This window comes from Macrobrachium nipponense, chromosome 3 (genome assembly GCF_015104395.2).
Source record: "Macrobrachium nipponense isolate FS-2020 chromosome 3, ASM1510439v2, whole genome shotgun sequence".
Taxonomy (NCBI): domain Eukaryota; kingdom Metazoa; phylum Arthropoda; class Malacostraca; order Decapoda; family Palaemonidae; genus Macrobrachium; species Macrobrachium nipponense.
In genome coordinates this window covers 128934393-128950112 of record NC_087202.1, presented here as the reverse complement: position 1 = coordinate 128950112, position 15720 = coordinate 128934393, and the positions used below count along the sequence as shown (strand labels likewise).

At 38.2% G+C, this 15720-nt stretch overlaps 1 protein-coding gene across 1 annotated transcript in view; it reads left to right on the top strand.

Annotated features, from left to right (window-relative positions):
- Nucleotides 1-871: 871 nt before the first annotated feature.
- Nucleotides 872-15720, top strand: part of LOC135222511 (probable glutamate receptor) — a 23610-nt gene continuing 8761 nt past the window's right edge. Inside the window, exons 1-4 of the mRNA XM_064260596.1 lie at nucleotides 872-1053; nucleotides 1370-1569; nucleotides 1989-2114; nucleotides 15693-15720. The exon at nucleotides 15693-15720 is cut by the window's right edge and continues 138 nt beyond it. Of these exons, the coding sequence (XP_064116666.1) occupies nucleotides 872-1053; nucleotides 1370-1569; nucleotides 1989-2114; nucleotides 15693-15720 (536 nt within the window). The remainder of the gene's footprint in view (nucleotides 1054-1369; nucleotides 1570-1988; nucleotides 2115-15692) is intronic.

Genomic DNA, 15720 nt, shown 5'->3' with positions numbered 1-15720 from the left:
AGTAGCAGATTTCCCAGGAGCTCGTCTTGCTGTCACCTCCCAAATCTATCCACAGCTCTCACAGGGTTCAATGTCTCTTAATCTGAAAAAAAAGAAAGAGAGAAACATTACACGTCAGTCATTTACCAAGTGCTCATGAATACCGGTGGTTAATTTAGGTCCTTAATCAACATGATATATTTGCAAGATTCTGTTAAAAACAACCATTCAGTGCTTCACTTCATCCATATATAATGCAAATTGATAACATCATGAAATAGAAACGAGTTTATTAACTTTACTACACATAAGTGTCCTGATTCCTCTAGCGATCAATCATCTTCTCAGATTCGTTATCGCTAGTCTTTGCACGCTAGTGGTCATTTCTTACGTTTGCATGTTAAGAGAAGCACGCAAAATAATGTCGTATTTCTGAAAGGAAACTTCAAGCTATGGGTTTTTTTTTTTTCTTTAATTCACTATCAGACAATCATGGACCATCAAAGGCTGCTTATCACGACCATGGCTGCAATAGCGCTAGCGACCGCCACATGTAGTAGGACTACTTCAGCAGCGAACCTCAGCGGAAACAGAGATCCTACGAACACGACAGAAGGACGAGGCAGCAAACTTGCTGGTCAGCTGCTGGGGAGGATGGTCACACAAGTGGCGTCGAAATACCTGAACAGCTGCCATTTGCTGACGCTGGCTTCGGAGCGCTCTCTTCTTCTTCCTTTCGCTAAGTACGGGGCTTTTGTTGTGTTGATGTGAAGAAAATGCTCTCCCTATATTCGTCAGTTCTTTAATTAATGTCATATATTTTTTCCTAAGTCATAAAGGAACATTGTCGCTTTACCCAATAAGTAGAATAAGTTAAATTTCGTCATTCACGATGCACACCAGGGAACTATTCGAGGAGTATTATCCTAGTGTGGTGGTCGAAGCCAATTCCTTCTTGGTGATGGAGCGAAGGTCTCGTCTCGACCTCTTAAGAGGGCTGTGGCCTGACTCGAAGGACACCTGCAGAGGAGTCCTCCTAGATGTCACGATGGTTGACGCCTATTCGGTGCTGGAGTAAGTTTCTCTCTCTCTCTCTCTCTCTCTCTTAAAAGATGCCCATTGTTGGAGGGACTGAGAACCTTGAACATATCAGACGACACTGAAAAATGAACATGAGCTTCAGTAATGTTGAAGTTAATGACATGCTTTGCAAATGTAATGACTGTTACCCTCATTTTCGTAAGGCTTTAAACGCTATAAATGCAGTATTCATAGAACTGTCCATTGATTGACACGCCAAACTGGTGGGGAAAAAAAAACACGATCAGTGATACCGCTTAAAAAAAAAAAAGCGGTAACATGACTGAAAAACAATATTTTTGTCTTGCAGCATCCTAGAATCGCTCGATCTGTGGCTTCAGCCCAAGACGGTGGTGGTGTTTGTGGGACGCGAGGGCGAAGAGGCGGACGTTCTGTTCCATTCGACGCTCCGCAACACCCACCACACTCTCTTCTTGGCCCTCGACGACACCACCCTTCGCCATCTGGAGTCCCCGCGATGTTATTTGCCCGTCTGCAAACCGGAACTCGGTGAGGTTATGACGGAAAACGGTGTGTGTGTGTGTGTGTGCGTGTGTTTTTTTTCTTTTTACGTATTGATTTTTGTAGTAGCTGAGGTTAGTACGGAGAACCTCTCTCGTAAGTACCTCAATATGCAAAGAACAGTATTTTTTGGATATTGGTTATGGTACTACGTCTTCCACGTACTGTTGGTTTTGGCAGTAACGTGTTCTGCGCTGAATGTCGTTACGCTGTCATTTGATGACTGGCAACATACTTAACCGGAATTTCAGCTGCTTGATTTCTAAAATGCAAAGTCGATTTTACAAGACATTTCTTAAGTACGCGCACACAAAATAAATAAGTCTTTGATATGACAGAATCGAGAAATGACTCGATGTAAAAGAGAAACGATATACAGGTCACTAACACATTCTTCCTCCACTCAGACTGGCAAAAATCAGCCCAAGCTTACTGGCGATGTTTTTACTGCAACACAGGAGACCAGGGAATCAAGAGAGGTGGACGCTGGAATCTGGAAAGGGACCTACCGCAATCTGTCCAACTGTTCCAAGGTTAGGTTTCTTCCAAGATCTTCCGAAATATACAGAGACCCTCCATCTGTATTGATTGGATTTATATAGATTTTCGGCATTATGACAAACACTAAGGCTATTATGGACAACTAAAGCCATTCAGCGCTGAAACAGAAATTGACAGTAAAAGGTTTGAAAGGTGTGACAGGAGGAAAACCTCAAAGCAGTTGCACTGTGAAACAATTGTTAGGAGAGGATGGGCAGTAAGATGGAATGAAAGTAATTTCAGCTAGGGGCCGAAGGGATGCTGCAAAGAACCGTAAGTAATGCCTGCATTGCACCGAATAAGGTGCACTGACGGCGCTACCCCACTACAGGGCCCTTCATCTGTAGATCATCCAATTTCTATCCTTTCATTGCATTTGATTTAGTAGTTTAGCTTTCATTCCTTTTATACTAAATGTTCAGGCTATGAATTGTACGCTATGCTAAAACAAAATACTTTTCATACCTTTCTTCCCTCCCCCGTACGGGGCTAGTGCTACCAGTGCACCTCCCGTGGAAAACTATAGGCATCATTTAAGGTTCTTTGCAACGTCCCCTCGGCCCACAGCTACAAAACCTCTTTCGTGCCTTTTACTGTATCTCCGTTCATATTCTCACTCTTCCATCTTACTTTCCTTTGAAAAACAAAACCTTTTCTCTCAATCACCCTTTCAGCCCTGAATGACCTAATGGTCCCAGTATTTGGCCTTAGATAGATAAGATAGAGAGATAGAGAGAGAGAGAGAGAAGAGAGAAGGACACAGAACCAGAGAATACAGAGAAGAAGAGAAGAGAAGAGAGAGATACAGAGGAGAGGAGGAGATACAGAGAAAAGAGAGAGAAAGATAGAGATTACATAAGGAGAGAGAGAGAAACCCACAGATATTTAGAGAGAGAGAGAGACAAGGAGAGAAGAAGAGAGAGAAACCAAGATAAGTATATATATACATTATATATATTATATAGTATTATATATATATATATCTATATATATATATACATATAATATACATATAACATTATATATATATATATACTATATATATTATATTACATATATATAATATAATTATATATATATATATATATATTAATACATATATTATTATATATATTTAATAATATATACTTATATATATATATATATTACAATAATAATATACATAATATTTATTATGTATATATATAATTAAAGTATATACATATATATATATATATTATGTAATATATATATCATATAATATAATATATATATAGATATATATATAATATATATATATCATATATATTATATTATATATATATATATATATATATATATAATATATATAGATATATATATATAATATATAATCTATATATAATTATTAATATTGTTATATATGCTATGTATATATATATATATATATATATATATCAATATATAATATATTTATTTTATATAATATATATATATCTATATATATAATATATATATATACACACATACACACACACACATATATATAGATATTGTTATGACCCCTTTGGCCGTAATGCAGGTTCTTTATACTTTAGTAATCACAGGGATCGTAGGCAGTAAGAAAGTACACAGGGTAAGAGGAATGTTGATACAAACACCAGAATAAAATTAACAATATTTAATAATAAAGTCACTAACTTAACACTAAATCAGCCTTGTGAGAAACTTAACAGTAAATATACGAAATACATTGAACAAAAAACGGGCTCACAAGGACTCCTAACACTGAAAGCTGACCCTAACAAAGCAAAGAATATATTATGCCAAAGGCTCAAATAATAATAACACGGGCCCAATAATATAACCACTAACCTATAACTATTAGAAGGAAGGAAGACCAGAGAAAATAAAGTTAGGAAAGCCTTAAACCTCCTACCTAACCGTGGCAGTACTAAACTTAAAAACTAATTCAAATAGACATTCTGAGGGGCAATAAATACCCAATACCAACGACTCAATATAACACATATAGACATATACAAATATGACTAATTCTTAAATATTACGTAAATCCTCATGTAAACGACGTGCACAGGAGTTCACGGAGGTCACTTCAAGATTCCAAAAGCTAAACAGGGGAGCTCACAAATTGTCCAGGTAGACACAGGGGTCGAGTTCGATCCTGAGGAACAACACAGGATATCTCCTCTTACCTGGCAATTGCCTCCCTACATGCCTTCTCACGAGCCCTTAGCTCTCCTGGACAAGCAGCTGGAGACGGACAAAACAGGACAGTGGTTGGCGTAATACCTCCTACATGGCGGGACAGAGCGACGACCACATCTTCCACCAAATCCTCAGGCGGGAAACAGGAGTACAGGAGTCGCAAGTGACTGTCACCTGCGATATCACAGCCGTGATGAAACTCCAAAGAATGTACGTACGCCGTAGATGGCTCGGCACATCTACGGAAAACCACTTCCAAGTGAAGGTCTGTCCCAGTAATCTCCTTCAAAAGGGCTTAAGGTCAATCTCCAAAAGGCTGCTAATAAAAGAGCTGGCGTCTAAGAGCGTAGTCAGACCCGAACTATCTTAGGCCGGCTTCCCCTCACCGCACCACAGTTCCATTCCAACTCGAAAACAAAATAAAAACAATCGTTAACACGATAGTAGGTAATTCACAACAAGAGGAGGAATCACTGAGCAAATGAACTGAACGTTACCTTAACATAGAAAAATACAGCTGCTGAACTGAGTATAAGAGAAAAACACTTAAAACTACAGAATACAAGGCTGATTTAAGAAAAAAGTTAAATCAATAAATTACGTTACTTTGAAACCTTCCTCCCGCTCAAAAAAAAATTTTTTTCACATAGAATACATTTTTTTCTACCAGACAATCATATAACATACTAGGTGATAACCTTATAGACAACTAAATCTAAAACATCCTGCAAGGAAAAAAGAGACACCTTAATCAAAACATCCTGCAAGGGAAAAGAATAAGGTGAAGCAAAACTCAGAACAACATTAAAGTGAAACAGGCTTATGACAAAGCCCGAATCCATATACCATTTTAAACATGATAGAAAATTAAATACCTTAAATATAATTTTCAATACAAACCCGGAAGAAGAAATGAGAAGCGCGAGGTGAGAAGAGAAATAACCAGACTTACATCCTAGAAAGGGCATCAGGAATACAGTTATCAACACCCTTAACATGCTTAATTCTTAATGGAAATTCCTGCAGCTGAAGCATCCAATGCAGAATCCTCTGGTTAGAACTTTTCATTCTTTCGATGAACAACAAAGGGTTATTGTCAGTCCAAATTTCTACGGGATAGGAAAAATGAGTTACATACGGTTTGAAATGAACTAAGGTACGAATTAAAGCTAGTGCCTCCTTCTCAATAGTAGAATACGTTTTCTCTGCATCCAGCAACTTACGATTAAAGCATGATACTGGATGCACTTCACCATCTTCATGTCTTTGAAAAAGTACTCCACCTATACCCACATCACTGGCATCTACAGCCACAATAAACGGTTTCTGAAAGTCAGGGGACATGAGAATAGGGTTAGACATCAATACTGTTTTAAGTTTTAAGAAAGATTTTTCACACTGAGGAGAGCATACAAATTTTTGTCCCTTCTGCAACAGTTGAGTTAGGGGCTGAGCAAGGTCAGAGAAGTTCCGGACGAATCTCCTATAATAACCTATCATACCTAAATTTTCCGGACCTCCCTAACATTGCGCAGCCTTTGCAAATTTAATAGCGCCTAGAGGTTAACTCATTTAGAAGTAACCTGACTCAACCCAACCTCGTGATCTAGATAACACATGATCTAGATAACACACCTTGGCCTTACTGAATTCACACTTACTTAAATTTACAACAAGACCATCGGCTCTCAGGGCCTCAAATACCTTCTTTAATCTCACCAAATGAGTCTGCCAGTCATTGCTGTGAATAACCAAATCATCTATGTAAATTTCTGTACCCTCCAGAACACATGTAACTCGGTTCATCAACTGCTGGAAGGTACACGCTGTGTTCTTCATCCCAAAGGGCATTACATTGCATTCGTAAAGCCCAAAGGGCGTAACAAAAGCGGAAATATCACGAGCTCGATCAGATAGGGGAACCTTCCAATACCCCTTTAAAAGATCTAATTTAGTTATAAACTTAGCAGGTCCTATCCGATCAAGACAGTCCTCGATACGTGGCAAAGGAAAAGTCATTCTTTGTATTAGCATTGACCTTGCGGTAGTCCACACACAAGCAAAACTGCCCGTCAGATTTCTTAACAAGTACAATAGGTGAGCTCCAAGGACTTACTGAAGGTCTAATTAAATCGTGCTCCAACATATACTTTATCTCCTTCTTGACAATATCACGCTTTTCTGGATTTAATCAATAAAGACTTTGTTTGACTGGGGAAGCACTGCCCACATCAATATCATGTTGGAGCAAGATCGTTCTACCTGGAGAGGCCTGAAATAAGTCTGGAAAAGAAGATATTAATTTGAACATGTCATCCTTCTGGATACCCTCCAGATGCTCCAAACCTTTTTCTAAAATTGCCAAATTTTGTATATTACCTGTCAGAGCATCTGAAGATACCTAGCAAAACAAGCCAGCTGGTTCTTCTAACATCTGTTCTAATACTAGAGACACTGGCTCATATACTATAGCTAGAGGGTCAAGTCTACCAACTGCGTAGGATTTCAGTCTATTGATATGGAATATCCGACACTTCCGTTTGGTTCCAAGAGCTTCCACTTCATAACTGACATCAGACAATTTCCAGAGTATCTTCCAAGGCCCCTTATACCTAGGTTCCAGAAAATTGTCCGAGTCTGTACTCAAAACCAAAACAAGCTCACCAGGTTCAAACGAATGTGCCTTACCTTTCTTATTGTAATTTTCCTTCATTGAGGCTGGAGACAACACTAAATTATCCTGGACAAATTTCCAGGCAGCTGATAATCTCCTTCTCAGGTCCTCAATGAATTCACCCACATTCAATTCTTTCTCATGATTAACCTCTAACAACTCGTGGAAAATTTCTGGAGGACCACATACTTTATGTCCAAAAATCAACTCGAATGGAGATACACCTGTGGAAGAATTTGGATGATTACGTATAGCAAAGAGAGCAAAGGGAAGCCCTTTATCCCAATCCTCTCCTTGCTCATAACAGTTCTTTTTAGAATAGATTTAAGGGTTTGGTGGAACATTTCCACTACACCCTGACTCTCTGGGTTGTAAGGTACACTGGTAATGTGCTGAATGGCCAGTTCAGCACATTTACCCCCTAAATACCTTGCTCTTGAAATTCGTTTGAATTTTATGAGGCAACCCATACCTGGAAAAAAATTCTATTTGCTTCTCAAACACTACCTTTCATGTAAGTTTCCTAGACGCTCTGTCCATTATAGTCAGAAGATAAGTAAATCCAGATTTAGTTTGGGGCAAAGGCCCAACCACATCAACAACCAACTCTGCAAAAGTATCCCCAATTGCAGTAATTGGATGCAAAGGGGCTCTAGGAATAGTTTTATTGGGTTTACCCATCACTTGACATGTTTCACAACTTCCTACAAATTTCTTCACTGAGGATTTCAATCCCAGCTACCAAAAATATTTTGCCAATCTACCATGCATTTTCCAAACTCCGAAATGGCCGGAAAAGGAATCCTTGCAAGCTAACTTAAGGACATCATTCTGATATTTTGTAGGTACCACAATCTGTTCTACCCAAGAGGTTTGGTTTAAGCCGTGATCCACAGGACGACTAACTCTATACAACAAACCTCTAATCACACAGAACCTTAGTTTTGTTAAATATCAGTACCTCCTAATTCATAATTGAATTCAGCCTTCTTAGCTTCAATAAAGCTTAAACGGTCACAATCAGGATTAAATATTTTATTTATAAAACTACTACTACCACTACCTACAGACCTGGGTCTCTCTACCTCTACCTCTAAACTACTTAAGTTTAAATTATCCTCATTCTGTAAGGCAGTAGCAGCCTTTGCAGAAGCTTGAGTAGTAATTGCTATGGGACTTGCAGATACGGACACTATTGGGAATAATTCATAACCTCTGGCATCCAACATATTGTTTCCCAAAATGCCGTCAATACCGGGGATGGGGAGCTTTTCTACCTCTACCAATTCTGTCACCTTGTGATACCCTGGGAAGGATGCCTTTACCTCCACCAAAGGTGCAGACACCACAGTATTAAGGAATCCAACCAGGACCCCATAATTTCCAGAATGCTCACCAACATCCTTCAAAACCCTTGACAACACCAATGAACGAGCAGACCCAGTGTCCCTTAAGAATTTCACTCTCACAACTTTATCATCAATAACCAATCTGCCAGGCCAAATATATTTGTCATAAAGTCACAAAGGAGAGCTAGTAGGAGACTGATTTATTTTGCCTCCACTAATCCTAATCCTTCCTTCAGTTCCTGGGGAACACTCAACTTCAGTATTAGGGGTAGTAGGGGCATTAGCTATTAAAGATATAGGGGCATTGTTGTTACCTCCCCTTCTGTTCTGCTGGAGATACCTCCTCTGGGCAGGACACTGAGCTTGAAAGTGCCCCTGCTCGTGGCACCAAAAACAAGTTCCCCTAGCTCTACCAATATTATTAGGACTTTGGTTACTCTGGGAAAACACCTGTGTGTTCCTTCCACTCGGGTTATTTCCCTGGATAGCTTCAACCTTTGTTTTAAAGGGATTATTAGATCTCCATTTATTATTTTTCAGCCTGGCAGGCTGGGATTTGACGGCTGATGGGCCAAAACTACTACTACCTACATGGTGTGTTAACACAAACTCATCAGCTATCTGAGCAGCTTTACTTAAGCTATAAGCTTTAACCTCCTCTAGGTGAATTCTGAGTTCCTTACTACATGTTATCTTAAACTCCTCAAGTAGCATCAGCTCCCTAAAGGAGAAGAAAGAGACCACCTGGCAACTCTTTACCCAGTCGTCAAACTGCTCCTCCTTGAGACAGGCATACTCCACATAGGACATAGTATCGGGCTTTACAGAACTATGGAATTTTAGGCGATAAGCCTCAGGGACCAAGTCGTACACCTTGAGAATCAACGCCTTAACTTTACCAGAATCTCTGGCCACACTCTCTTCCAAAGCATTATATTGGCAAATGGCCTTACCAACCAACCTGCATTGGACCAACACAGTCCACATCTTGGTGGGCCAAGACAACCTAGTGGCCACCCGCTCAAAAGTCTTAAAGAACTCTGGCACATTACCTTCATCAAACACTGGCACTAATTTTAATGCTGCACTCATATTAAACTGGTAGGAGTAATATTAGTCAGGGTTAGCTTGTAAACTAGCCAAGTCTAAGTTAATTCTAGTCATATCCAACTTATGGTTCCTCGCCCTCTCATTCTCTTTGAATTGTACTTTCAATAATTCTATCCTTTTACAAATTAAGCTTAGGTTCTCATTTTCAGGATTTACCACAGACATTACTGGCTCTGGCTCTGCCTCTACAAAGGGGTTATTGGAGACTCTAGTCTTTACAGTTAAATCATCTGGTCCAGTATATAAAGCACCAGTACGAGGATGGTCCTCAAATAGAGACAGCCAAGGATTAACACTAACCTCCTCATCAACAGAATTCTCTTCTTCAGAACTTCCACTACTGTGTACACTAATCATATCCCTAGCCAAATCCTCACCCTCGGCTATACCACGAGCCACCATCGCCTTGACAGACAACAACAACGGAGCCTTAGTATCTGCGGGTCTAAAAGAAATATTTAACCAACAAGCACAACTCCTCAAATGCTCCTTACTTAATATGGCTAGATATTTGATACAGTCAGCTGAGCCCAAAAATTCAGCTAGGTCAAAAATAATGAATGACCTACAGGGGGTGAAAGTAAGGCAAGCAACAAAATCAAATTAAGTATTGTAACCTATCCCAGAGTTGCTCCACGAATCCAAACTCTGTGCACACCCACGTACGATCCTGTCATGGTCACCAACTTGTTACGACTCCTTTGGCCGTAGTGCAGGTTATTTATTCTTAATAATCACAGGGATCGTAAGTAGTAAGAAAGTACACAGGGTAAGAGGAATGTTGATACAAACACCAGAATAAAATTAACAATATTTAATAATAAAGTACACTTAACACTAAATCAGCCTTGTGAGAAAACTTAACAGTAAATATACGAGATACATTGAACAAAAAACAGGCTCACAAGGACTCCTAACACTGAAAGCTGACCCTAACAAAGCAAAGAATATATTATGCCAAAGGCTCAAATAATAATAACACGGGCCCAATAATATAACCACTAACCTATAACTATTAGAAGGAAGGAAGACCAGAGAAAATAAAGTTAGGAAAGCCTTAAACCTCCTACCTAACCGTGGCAGTACTAAACTTAAAAACTAATTCAAATAGACATTCTGAGGGGCAATAAATACCCAATACCAACGACTCAATATAACACATATACATATGCAAATATGACTAATTCTTAAATATTACGTAAATCCTCATGTTAACGACGTGCACAGGAGTTCACGGAGGTCACTTCAACCTTCCAACAGCTAAACAGGGGAGCTCACAAATTGTCCAGGTAGACACAGGGGTCGAGTTCGATCCTGAGGAACAACACAGGATATCTCCTCTTACCTGGCAATTGCCTTCCTACATGCCTTCTCACGAGCCCTTAGCTCTCCTGGACAAGCAGCTGGAGACGGAGAAAACAGGACAGTGGTTGGCGTAACACCTACGTGGTGGGACAGAGCGACGACCACGTGTGTGGTGCCTTGGAGGGTTTTTTTATGAATTAATTCTGAAGCCTTACTGAAAAGGTCCATCACAACGAACACACAAAATGATAAGGAGGAAAAATGGAGTGCTTAGGACTTAAATTGAGTTAGATAACTGTTAATGCTTTAAAGGTCGCCATGGAAACTCAGCCGATAGATCTAAACTAAGTTTATTTACAAAGAAAAAACATTGAGCGACCTGAGATAACTGAACGGGATATGGGCCATGTGGAAAGAGTGCCGTGTACTGTCTGAATTACTCTATCATTCACAATATGAGAAAATGGCCGAATTTAACATTTATGCAAGGCTAGTCTCCAACTTGATTTTCTCAGGTAATTAAGCACTGGCAAGGAGGCAGGGATGCACAGAGTCGGCAGTTGGCAATCTGGAAATGAATTCCAAATTACACACGGCATAAAAACAAAGACTTCTTGCACAACATTTATGACTAATGCACTATGGAGGGAATTTATCCTTAATCACACACAAGGGTAGAACTCTTGTGCTTAAATGAAATAGCTCAATGAAGGTCTTCGTTAATCTTGGACAAGTCACAGGGGTGGCACGTGCTTATGAGGGTTGACAAAAGAATGTTCGTTAGAGGAGTGAGAAAATTGAAATTTGAAAATGAGAGTAGCAAGATTCGTCTTGGAGAGATAGGGGCTGGTTGAAATTTGCACTTTCGAGACGTGCCTTAGTTGGCTTGCACATGTAGCTTGATGTCTGATGAGGGCTCTAACCAGTGATAAGGAACAAAGGGGCTGAAATGAGTCTGCTGCAGACACGTCTCACAGGTGTGGAACCTAGGAATGACTGAGTGAAGCCAGGGCATTTGCAGGGGACCTCGGTTCAAGCATGGCCTGTGGCATTGTCTGGAAAGATGCAAAACACAGCCAGCACAGAGTTATGGGAGAAGAGGTCTTAGGCTAGGACTACCTAAAGCCTACCCAGCAGCCCATATAACCCATACGACCTGCCCTTCTTATCCTACACTAGGTCTCTAGTCTCTAACGGCTTTATACCCCATCTTTGGGGCAGAATGGAAATGCAGATCCCAAATCTGTAAATGTGGGGGTAAAATGGCTGCTCTCCAAGCTAACTGAAAAATTTCGATTTTAGGGGAGGCAAGGCAATGTAAAAACTTGTGTGTGTATATATATATATATATATATATAATATCATAATATATATATTATATATATATATATATATATTTAAATTCTATGAGAAATATCTAACCAAGTATAATCAATTTTAGTGGGTTTTTCTTGAGTTTCAACTTACACAATAAATAGTTCTTAGCATTTTTATAGGGGTTCTAAATATTCTAGCTATTCGTGGATGGTCTGGAACGAATCCCCTGCAAATACTGGTGGTCTACTGTATATCCTTATTTCTCAATTATTATTATTCAGTTAAAACTTACATGAGCTTTATCTTTATAGGTGATACTTATCCTTTTACAAAATTTATTTACATTATGTATCAAATGCATTATAGTGTTCTCAAACTTGATGATTCCCGCACCAAATTTGATAGTTTTCTCGAATACTAGAGTTAGTTAAATTATTTCTTCTCATTTTCACTATGAAGAATCATTTCACTGCGTTAACCCTTCGGTGGTTTCACTTGCAGCTCCACGAGTTATTGCCTTTGGGGCATCCTACTGGTTTAGCGGATACGTGAAAGCTGAGATTTTGAACTGGACTCCTTCCCTTCCCATTTGACTCCAAGACATAAAAGGATCTCCCAAATTCTGCTGATCGTCAAATTGATTACATTCTATTGAGAATTTGTTTTGATAAACATAAATTTCACAAATTTCTTGACAGTCGACACCTCGGTTCTGAATGCAGTAAACTGGCTGACTTCCTTAAAACCTTGGATAGGTTAGCAGGGTCGAGCACGATCCGAGGGGTGTTTCAAAAAACATGTTTTTTTCCATAAATCATCGTCTATTTTTTAAATCTGGGTGGGATCGATCTGCAAGAGGATAGCAGAACACACACTTTGTCCTTTCCCCTTTACTGAGTAATAGTTTGTTTTGAACATGTGTGGGATACAAAGGCAAAGTTATCAAGTAGTGATTTCCTGTCTAACACTGTTGACTCTGGGATAGTTTTATATTATTGGAAACTCTAGGTACGTGGTGTGTGTACATTATGCATGCCATTGGTTGTGGCTGAGAAGAGTTATATTGCCATTTATTCCAATTTCTTTCGAATGCCAATTTCTCATGCCAATTTCTCAGTTTTTTTGCAATTTTTTTTTTTTTTTTGCATTTTTCATCAACAACGGCCAGCAGGCAGTATTCTCTGGGGATTGATGTCATCAACTTACTTTTAATGGAATTATAAAGTGATTTTGATGATAATTTAGAGGTTGCTGACAACTCTATATGGCAAGAAGCCAAGTTTGTGTAACGAGAGTTAGACGCAAGGGGGATGACCTTGAAATTCTAACGACAGATTACACGACACACTGGAGAGAGAGAGAGAGAGAGAGTAGAGAGAGAGAGAGAGAGAGAGAGAGAGAGAGAATATTTTTGATATGAGAGTAAATTACATCTTAGTGCAGATCTTTTTACATAATTCCATTCTAGGATAATATGAGTTTATTCTATAAAACAATTAGCCTTTTCCTATTTAATTTAAGTACCAAAATAATTCGTGAAATTTTGACAATTCTTTTGGCCAAAAACACACAACCTTTTTTCTCTTTTTTTATTTTGACCTCTATGGGTCCGACACCTTTTCTGGCAGTCACATATTATAAATAGTATTTTTAGGAAGGATTCCCTCAATTTTTGTGTGTATATAGCGTATTTTGTATTTTTTGTAAATATTTTCATAAATCATTGTTTGAGACAGAGAGAGAGAGAGAGAATAATATTTCTGATATAACAGTAAATTACATCTTAGTGCAGATTTTTTACATAATTCTGTTCTAGGATAATATGAGTTTATTCTATATAAAAAAATTAGCCACTTCCTATTTCATTTAGGTACCAAAATTTTTTTTTTAATTTTGGCTTTTTTTTGGCCAAAAAAACTCACTCTTTTTTTCTCGTTTCAGATTTTGACCTTTATGGGTCCGACACCTTTTCTGGCAATCACATATTGTAAATAATAGTTTTAGGAAGGATTCCCTCAATTTTTGTGTGTATACAGCGTATTTAGTATTTTTTGTAAATATTTTTGTAAATTATTTTTTTATATACTTATTTTTGAAATATATTTGTAATAAATATTTAATTTGTAGATGGGTGTGATTTATCTTCTCAGTAATGTTCAGCAATGGTGAAATTGATTTTAGGAATTAAAATGTGCATTATAGCTGCAGTTTGAATTTTCACAAATTTTTCTGGGCGCTTGGGTCGAGCTCGACCCCACAAACCTTAAAAGGGGCACCAAAATAGCGATACTTGTCTAGGGTTAAGGCCGCCACTAATGTGGTATAGCTACCTGCAGAAGTTTGCCAGCATAATCGAACTGTGCAGGCACACCTCATCGTTAATGTGAACAATTTGAACAGTTTTTTCCGGCCTGAGCAAATAGTTCATCTCAAGTAATATGTCTGTGTCGAAACGAACGGCACAGGTGACCCTGAACATTAATGTAGGGAGGTCATTTTTTTTGCTGAGTTCTCCATTCGCTCTAGGAGGTAGGAGTACCCACTTCAAACAGCAACATAAAGTCTTAGCTTAAAAGCTTATGCCCTAATTCTTTATTTCTCGGGTTTATTTTGATGTGGCTGTCAGATTGATATATACTTATAATTTTTCCACAGAAAAATAGTTTACAATGAGGGCTGAAAGTTTCAGCATCATTCTTGACAAGAGTGGGCTTGTCTTTGGCACGTAGAATTCAAAGATTTTAATAACTGAATAGAAAAAAAGTGCATTTTTCAAATCAGTCGAAAAACTAAATGTGACTGATTCAGCTGCTAACAAAGGCAGCCTTATTACATACATGTTTATTCATGGTTATAAACAACATATATCAGTTTTTAAGTGAGAATAAAGTAATGTAAAGTAATTTAAAGCATGAATACGCCTATCTGTGTCTATTTATAACTGGTTATGCATCCCCGATGTAATTCAGTTCTAAAATCAAAACCGAATAGTATTCAACACAGTATTAAAAAAAATAAAGCAACAGTACATTGCGCGTCTTTACTCATTTTTAACATATATGTTAGCAATGAATAACAGCTACTCCTTCACAGAACGTCTTTTTATTAGCTTATTAGTTTTTGTTGTCATTTGCAATCCATGGTGTCAAAAAAAAAATTAGTAAATGTAGTAAACTGAAATTTTCCTTATGAACTGTTATTTCCACACATAGAAACCATGCTTAAGCACACACACACAAAATATACATGCATGTGTATAACTGAATCACGAAAATTTGGAACGTGATAAACATGTAATTAAAGGCCATGAAGGAAAGTGGAACAGCGGAGTATCGCTGAAAGACCTTTCGACTTCTTGTCCTTTGCTTGGTAAAGGACAAGAGGTCGAAAGGCCATGTAGTGGTACGCCATTGTTTCACTTTCCTTCGTGGCTTTTGCCTTTATTTATATACATGTATATATGCACAAACATATATGTATATGTATATGTATATATATATATATATATATATATATATATATATATATATATATATATATATATAGATGTGTGTGCATGTTTTTGTGTAGTAGTTGGATAGGCAGAGTGATCAAAAATAATTTGAAAGAACAACCTTTCTCATTCTTAGACCAGACGAGAAACTTCATGGGCCACAC